Below are 8,563 nucleotides of genomic sequence, written 5' to 3'. Positions count from 1 at the left end.
CTGTGATGAAAGTCACAGCCGTCGGACCGTTCATTTTCTTGATTGGCTTCGCTTCAATCCACTTGGTGAATTTGTCCACGGTGACAAGCAGATGGGTCATGCCTCCGCGTGCTGTCTTGAATGGTCCCACCATGTCCAGCCCCCACACAGCAAAAGTCTAGGTGAGGGGGATGGTCATGAGTGCAGAAGCCGGCAGATGTTGCTTGGAGCTAAATTTCTCGCACCCCTTGTAGTGTTTGACAAGATCCTTGGCGTCCTCCAAGCAGTCGGCCAGAAGAAATCATGGCGGAAAGCTTTGGCGACAAGGGATCTGGAGGCCGCGTGGTGGCCGCACTCGCCTTGGTGGATATCTTTGAGGATTGCTTGGCCCTTCTCTGGTTCTACGCAGCGGTGGAAGACCCTAGTCACGCTGCGTCTGACAAGCTCTTTGTTTACTATCGCGTAGACTCCTGCTCGGCGCTGCACTTGTCGGGCCGAGATCTGATCGGCCGGCAGCTCTCTGTTCACCAGAAACTTTAGGATGGGTTGTGCCCATGATGGTGCTTGGATTTCTTCTACTGCCACTACAACCACTTGTACTAGGGCGGTTGGGTTGGGAGGCGGCGGGTCGGAGTTGGCTGCCACTTGCTGCATCGTTGAAGTCCCCGGGCCAACTGCTGCAGCTCCCGGGCTGGGTTGTGAAGTCCCCAGGCTGGGTGTGACTATTGTAGTCCCCGAGCCGCTTGGTGAAGACCCCGGGCCGACTGCTGCAGCCCCCTGATAACCCACAAGTATAGGGGATCGCAACTGTTTTCGAGGGTAGAGTATTCAACCCAAATTTATTGATTCGACACAAGGGGAGCCAAAGAATATTCTCAAGTATTAGCAGTTGAGTTGTCAATTCAACCATACCTGGATAACTTAGTATCTGCAGCAAAGTATTTAGTAGCAAAGTAATATGGAAGTAACGGTAATGGTAGCAAAAGTAATATTTTTGGGTTTTGTAGTAATTGTAATAGTAGCAACGAAAAAGTAAATAAGCGGAGAACAATATGTGAAAAGCTCGTAGGCACTGGATCGGTGATGGAGAATTATGCCGGATGCGGTTCATCATGTAACAGTCATAACATAGGGTGACACAGAACTAGCTCCAATTCATCAATGTAATGTAGGCTGTATTCCGAATATAGTCATACGTGCTTACGGAAAAGAACTTGCATGGCATCTTTTGTCCTACCCTCCTGTGGCAGCAGGGTCCTAGCGGAAATTAAGGGATATTAAGGCCTCCATTTAATAGAGTACCGGACCAAAGCATTAACACATGGTGAATACATGAACTCCTCAAACTAAGGTCATCACCGGGAGTGGTCCCGATTATTGTCACTTCGGGGTTGCCGGATCATAACACATAGTAGGTGACTATAGACTTGCAAGATAGGATCAAGAACTCACATATATTCATGAAAACATAATAGGTTCAGATCTGAAATCATGGCACTAGGGCCCTAGTGACAAGCATTAAGCATAGCAAAGTCATAGCAACATCAATCTCAGAACATAGTGGATACTAGGGATCAAACCCTAACAAAACTAACTCGAATACATGATAGACCTCATCCAACCCATCACCGTCCAGCAAGCCTACGATGGAATTACTCACGCACGGCGGTGAGCATCATGAAATTGGTGATGGAGGATAGTTGATGATGACGACGGCGACGAATCCCCCTCTCCGGAGCCCCGAACAGACTCCAGATCAGCCCGCCCGAGAGGTTTTAGGGCTTGGCGGCGGCTCCGTATCGTAAAACGCGATGAATCCTTCTCTCTGATTTTTTCTCCCCGAAAGTGAATATATGGAGTTGGAGTTGAGGTCGGAGGAGCGTCAGGGGGCCCACGAGGTGGGGGGCACGCCCCGGGGGGGGGGCAGGCGCGCCCCCCACCCTCATGGACAGGGTGTGGGCCCCCTGACGTGGATTTTTCTTCCAGTATTTTTAATATTTTCCAAATAGATGTTCCGTGGAGTTTCAGGTCATTCCGAGAAGTTTTGCTTCTGCACATAAATAACACCATGGAAAGTCTGCTGAAAACAGCGTCAGTCCGGGTTAGTTCCATTCAAATCAGGCAAGTTAGAGTCCAAAACAAGAGCAAAAGTGTTTGGAAAAGTAGATACGACGGAGACGTATCACCCCCGGGCCGGGTTGTGAAGTTCCCGGGCCAGGTGTGACTGTTGTAGTCCCCGTGCCGCCTGCCGAAGTCCCCGGGCCGGCTGCTGCAGCCCCCGAGTCGGATCCGACTGCTTTATGAGGAGCCGACACGAAGATGGACTCAGATTCTGGGGAAGGCTTGATTGACGGCTTGCGGAGGCACTGAAGGGAGACGCCGGCTGGTATTGCTTGACGGGTGGAGCCGATCCGTGCCAGTGCGTCAGCTGGCTCATTTTCATTCTGTGGCATGTGAAGGAACTCGCACCCCTCAAAATATCCGCTGAGCTGCTGGACGAGGAAGCGGTAGCTCGCCATGTTCGCATCCTTGGCATCCCAGTCACCAGACGACTGTTGGACCACCAAGTCTGAGTCGCCGTAGCACAGGATCCGGCGGATGCCGAGTTCTTTGGCCAGCCGGAGCCCGTGTACGAGCGCCTCATACTCGGCCAAATTGTTGGAGGCGGCGAAGTGAATTTGCAATGTGTATCTGAGCTTGTCGCCTTTGGGAGAGGTAAGGACGATGCCGGCCCCCAAACCGGTGCGCATCTTCGAGCCATCAAAATGCATCCGCCAATGAGTGGAGTCCGGAGCTGGGGGTAGCTACTGGGTCTCGGCCCAGTCGACAAGGAAGTCGGCCAGTGCTTGGGACTTGATGGCGGTGCGCGGCTGGTAGAAGATGGTGTAGGGGCCAACTCGGTGGCCCACTTGGCCACTCGGCCAGATGCATCTCAGCTACCAATGATCTCAGCAAGTGGGGCAGTGCAGACAACTGCGATTGGGTGTTCTTGAAAGTATGGCTTCTGCTTCTTGGCGGCAAAGTGCATGCCATAGCACATCTTTTGGTACTGAGGGTAGTTCTGTTTCGAGGTTGACAGCACCTCGCTCAAATAGAACATAGGCCTCTGGACCGGCTGTGCTCTGCCGTCCTCTTTACGCTCTACTACCACGATCGTGCTGACCACCCGATTGGTGGCGGCGATGTAGAGGAGCATGGGCTCCTTAGCAGCCGGGGCGGCCAGAACAGGCGGTGTGGTCAACATTTTCTTGAGTTGGAGAAAATCCTCGTCTGCCTTGTCGTTCCACTCAAAATGAGTGGTTTTCTTCATGAGTTGGTATAAGGTAAGAGCCTTCTCACCCAGCCAACTGATGAAACGGCTGATGGATGCCAAGCAGCCAGTAAACTTCTGGACGTCTCGTAGTCGGGTGGGCCTCTCCATCCTCTCGATGGCCTTGATCTTGACAGGGTTGCACTCAATGCCGCGTTCTGAGACCAGGAAGCCAAGGAGCTGGCCGGCTGGTACTCAGCGGACACATTTTTCTAGGTTGAGCTTGATTTGAAGCCGGCATAGATTTTCAGAAGTTTTCTTGAGATCTTCCAAGAGGGTACCGTGCTTCTCCGTCTTCACCACAATGTCGTCTACATAGACGTGGGCATTTCTGCCCGAGCTGCTTGAGGAGGCACTTCTGCATGCAACGCTGAAAGGTGGCACCGGGATTTCTCAAGCCAAATGTCATGGTCAGGTAGCAGAAGGCTCCGAATGGTGTGATGGTGGCGGTCTTCAAGCGGTCGGCCGGGTTCAAGTTGATCTGGTGGTATTGTGAGTAGGCATCCAAAAAGCTCAACAGCTCGCATCTGGCTGTGGAGTCTATCACTTGGTCAATGCAAGGCAACGCAAACGGAACCTTGGGGTAGGCTTTGTTGAGACTGGTGTAATCAATACACATGCGCCATTTGTTGTTCTTCTTGAGTATAAGGACTGGGTTGGCAAGCTACTCTGGAATGAACACATCCATAATGAAGCCGGCTGCCAAAAGCCGGGCTATCTCTTCACCAACAAATCTTCTCTTCTCCTCTGACAGGCAACGGAGGTCGACAAGGCAGCTCTCGAACCTAGCTGCTCCCGCGTCGGGCATGGGATCGTCGGGAGGCGGATCTCGTAGATGAGGTCAGCGAGAGCTCAGCGCCATGCAGCGCGTCGGCGCAAATGCCATCAGGCGTGCCAGGCTGGCTGTGCTCGCCGGGGAGGAAGAGGGTTCCCGTCCAGAACAGATCTCCGGACGACGATGCACCTAGCCCCATGGTGGGCGCCAAATGTCGGGGGTGTCATGCGACATATGCCAAAGGATGGCTTATCATGGAGGGAGCTAATAATACGTCGCCGGTGCCAGGAAACGAGATAAGGAGCAAACATGCCCACCGGCGAATCTTACCCAAGTTCGGGGCTCTCCAAGCAGATAACGCCCCTACTCCTGCTCTGCGGGGTCTCCGCATGATCACTCAAGCAACAATGGTGGCTATAAGCTTGCTCCTTGAGCTGTTTCTCTAGAGGGGGAAGAAGAACAAGGCTAGCCCTAGCTTCCTTTCTCTATACGTGGGTGTGGGCGGACTGAGGTCTGAACCCTTTGCATGGGTGCCCTGGGGGTTTATATAGGCCTACCCCCCAGGGGTACAAAGGTAATCTGGCCGGGTGTAGGACCCGGCTGTCAGTGTCTGTGGTCGCCGGCTTCTCCGCCGGCCGCTAGGGCCCGCTGTCGGTGTCAAAACCGGTGGATCTCAGGTACGGGGTCCCGAACTGTACGTCTAAGGTCGATGGTAACAGGAGACGGGGGACACAATGTTTACGTAGGTTCGGGCCCTCTTGATGGAGGTAATACCCTACTTCCTGCTTGATTGATCTTGATGAATATGAGGATTACAAGAGTTGATCTACCATGAGATCGTAATGGCTAAACCCTAGAAGTCTAGCGTGTCTGATTATGATTGCCTCTACGGACTAAACCCTCTAGTTCATATAGACACCGGAGGGGCCTAGGGTTGTACAAAGTCAGTTTACAGAGGAAGGAATCTTCATATCCGGACCCTAAGCTTGCCGTCTATGCAAAGGAGAGTCCCATCCAGACACGGGAGGAAGTCTTCTATCTTGTATCTTCATGGCCCAACAGTCCGGCCCATGTTACATAGGCCGGACGCCCAAGGACCCCGTAATCCAGGACTACCTCAGTAGCCCCCGAACCAGGCTTCAATGACGATGTGTCCAGCGCGCTGATAGTCTTCGGCATTGCAAGGCGGGTTCTTCCTCTGAATACTTCAAAGTGTCTGACCCGAAGAGTTATACTCGGCCTTCCATTTAATGTCATACCCCTTGGCTTCTACGCCTCCATTGCTTCCGCCTCCACGTGTCAAGCGAACACGAAAGTTCAGAGTATTTTTGCACATAACACCCTGGCCATGCAAGAAAGGCGTATATTTAAGTAGATTGGATCTAAGATGCCGTCTCACATCAGGCAAAGAATCCTTAGAGCTTGCTAGGAGAAACCATTCCAGCATGGCTAGCGTTCCCAGTTCTTCATCCCGCCCCCATGGCTCTGAAAAAGACGACTGGGAGAAATGTTCAGTATCCCACGACCAGCTGAGTAAGCTTCAAACGCAGGGATTCCTTCCCCCCGCGGATCTAGTCCCCGTCCGAGCAGGATTAACCACTTTCACCGGCGAAGCCCTAGTGGAAAATTTCCCCAATCCAACCAGGGGGAAGAGAGTGTGCATCATATCCTTCTTAATAAGAGGCGTCGGGTTTCCGATCCACCCTTTCCTTCGAGGTCTCCTGGAGTACTACGGCCTCCAACTGCACAACCTTACTCCAGTCTCCATCCTGCATATCGCGGGTTTTGTGGCTCTTTGCGAGCTATTCCTGGGCTACGAGGCCCACTTTGATCTATAGAGTAAACTCTTCTGCCTTGTCCCCCATACCCAAAAGGGATCCGTATTCGAAGTGGGCGGCGCTGAGATATGGCGCATAGCCGGGACCGGATACTTGTCCGGCACGCCGAAGAAGGCATCCGAAGACTGGCCCTCGGAGTGGTTTTATATTGAAGACGTCGCTCTCCTCGACCCAGTCCGAATGGGCCTTCCCGAATTTTCTAGCATTCCGCTGAAGAAACGCCACAGCTGGCATCCTCGGAGCCTCAAGGAGGAAGATAGCACAGAAGTCTGGCAACTGATGGGCAAGATTAGGACACTTGCCCAGTCCGGATTATCAATAATCGAGGTGATGGCAACTTCCATAGCGCGAGGTGTTCAGCCGCTCCAATTCAGGGGGCTACCCATGTGGCACTACAATGCGGAAGATGACGCCTCACGCTGCGGACGAAAGGGTCCAGATTCCCACACTGCCCTGGCCACCATACTGGTCGATCTGTATAAAGGGGAGAAAGAGGAATTCACTCGTCTTGCGTGCCGAGAGGGATTTTCCATGTACAATCCTCCTAGCTGGATGAGTTTTAATCCCACGACTTTATTCAACCCTCTCCCCTAGTCATGTTTAACTGACATTAACCCGTCTGTTAATAGGAATAGCGGAGGGCTACCGCGGGGATCCATAGCCCCGCTCCATAGCCGGAGAACCATAACCGGGACCTTGATCCCAGGTTCGTAGAAGATCCGGACATATTTGTAGAGCTCAAAGAGGGAGTCTTCTACCAGGCGAGCTATGATGGCACAGAAGTGGCCATCACGGCCGATTATCCCGGCCTCCTTCCTGCCTCATATGTAAGTAACCAGGAGATATTTCCTCCGAAGGAGATTCCTCATTATGCCTCACCCGCCGCACTGTCTTGTGCTCCAAAGGGGAGGCGCTCGACCCGTCATGTTGCACTAGAGGCCTATCAGAAGAGAACGGCGCCTGCGCCGGGTGGGTCTTCGAAGAGAAAGGCAAACGACAGCACGGCCGAACCTTCATCAAAGAGGTATGGCTTTAAATATGCCCTGTAATAGTCACATCGAACCATGACATTGTCGGCTGTGCTTTATTAGGAAGAGCGTTCGTCGGACCGTGTCCGAGGGGCCTTCCAGTCGCACCCCCATCAATCAGGTTCCAGACCCTGCTTCTAGGGTGCGGGCAGACACGGGAATAACGCTGGATTGTCCTCCTTCAGAGGATTCGGATAATGTGTCTGTCACAAACTCTGAAGTAGAGAGTGCCATGCATCATCGACGCCGGAGGGCCGCACTTCGCAACCCCGGCTTTAATAAAGAGGCGTTTGACGCCTTCAGCTCGGCTGAGGCATACATCCGAGCTGCTCGGGGTGGGCTTACCAGAGCCACTTACCAGTATTTGAAAGATATGCGGGTAAGTACGCATTGTGTAGATCTGGTAATCATGTACTAGTAGCCCCCGAGACTTGAAACAGTTGAAACAACTGATTTAAGGATCGTTGTATAATCAGGTACTCAAAGAGAAAAACAACATGTTGTCTCAAGAGCTGGAAAAGTGCCGGACTCAGCTAGGTGTTGCTACCGCCGAACTAGAGAAGTCCAAGGAGGCACCGGCCGGTAACGTTCCCCTCCATCCATAAAAAGTATAATCATGTATAAGTAATGTGAATACTGTTATGTTTCTGATGATAGGATCAGTAGATCAACTGAAAGAGGAACTGAAGGTCGCGCAGGCGGGTAAACAACAGGCCGAAAGGCAACTGGCCGCAGGCGAATGTGTATTAACACGCGTCAGAGATGATAAGAACAAGCTGCAGGATTCCAACACCCTGCTAGGCGAAGAGCTAAAAGATGTACGAGCCCAGCTAGCGGACGCCGTAAAGGAAAATAGGAGGCTACGAGGAGGCATATTCAGTATGCTTTTGAATTTACCTCCGCGTAATTTGGCAAAGAAATGAGCTGACTGATTTATGTCTGCAGGTATGCTGACTAGCCGTCCCGAAGAGGAAGTGTCCGGATCTCAAGGCGATCAACTGCAAGAGTTGTCCTAGGTGCACGAGCGAGCTCGGCAAGCAATGCGGACCATTGCCAAGGCTTTGTGGGCATCCGCCTCCCCTCCAGGAAGTATGGAGGAGCTTGTGAAGCTATTCCAAGGAGCTCGATGACACTTTCGACTATGGAAAATATCGGCCTGCCGAGAAGGTGCACGAGAAGCCTGGGCCATGGTGAAAACACGATACACCAAGCTTGATCCGAATCATATGGCCCGGGTCGGACCTCGGGGGTCAGATGGACAAGAAATTCCAGTTAGCTTGGTATATGACCAAGTAAAGATAGCTACCAAGTTTTCCCAACATGATTGTAAGCTAGACAGCCTGTTAGATGGCATAGAGGAAGAAGTTTTTGAGTCCAAGTGACTATGTACTTCAATTGACAAATTTGTCCCTAGCCGAATTGCACTACAAAAAAAAGACACATCCGTGACATTTTGGGCCGAACGATATTTTTTTGTGTCATACTTATGACACTTCTATGACGATAATTGTGACAAAACCCGGTATCATCATAGATGTGGTGGGCTCCTACTTCTATGACAAAAAATCATGACAGAAAATGGGCTTTTCGTCCTGGGCATGACATTCTTTGGGCCGTTCATGACGGAAAAAAC

General features: G+C 51.9%; 1 protein-coding gene across 1 annotated transcript; it reads right to left on the bottom strand.

Moving 5' to 3' along the window:
• Positions 1 to 2,911: 2,911 nt before the first annotated feature.
• LOC141032741 (uncharacterized) lies at positions 2,912 to 3,400 on the bottom strand. The gene has a single exon (XM_073506243.1). It carries the CDS (start codon positions 3,398 to 3,400, stop codon positions 2,912 to 2,914), a length of 489 nt encoding a protein of 162 aa, XP_073362344.1.
• Between the last annotated feature and the right edge of the window lie 5,163 nt (positions 3,401 to 8,563).

This window comes from Aegilops tauschii, chromosome 1 (assembly GCF_002575655.3).
Source record: "Aegilops tauschii subsp. strangulata cultivar AL8/78 chromosome 1, Aet v6.0, whole genome shotgun sequence".
In the NCBI taxonomy this organism is placed as follows: Eukaryota; Viridiplantae; Streptophyta; class Magnoliopsida; order Poales; family Poaceae; genus Aegilops; species Aegilops tauschii.
The sequence above is the reverse complement of the archived record's forward strand: the minus strand, read 5'-3'. Positions and strand labels throughout refer to the sequence as shown.

Excerpts from the sequence above, each read along its gene's own strand:
- LOC141032741 (XM_073506243.1), bottom strand. The coding sequence starts at position 3,400 with ATGGAGAGGCCCACCCGACTACGAGACGTCCAGAAGTTTACTGGCTGC.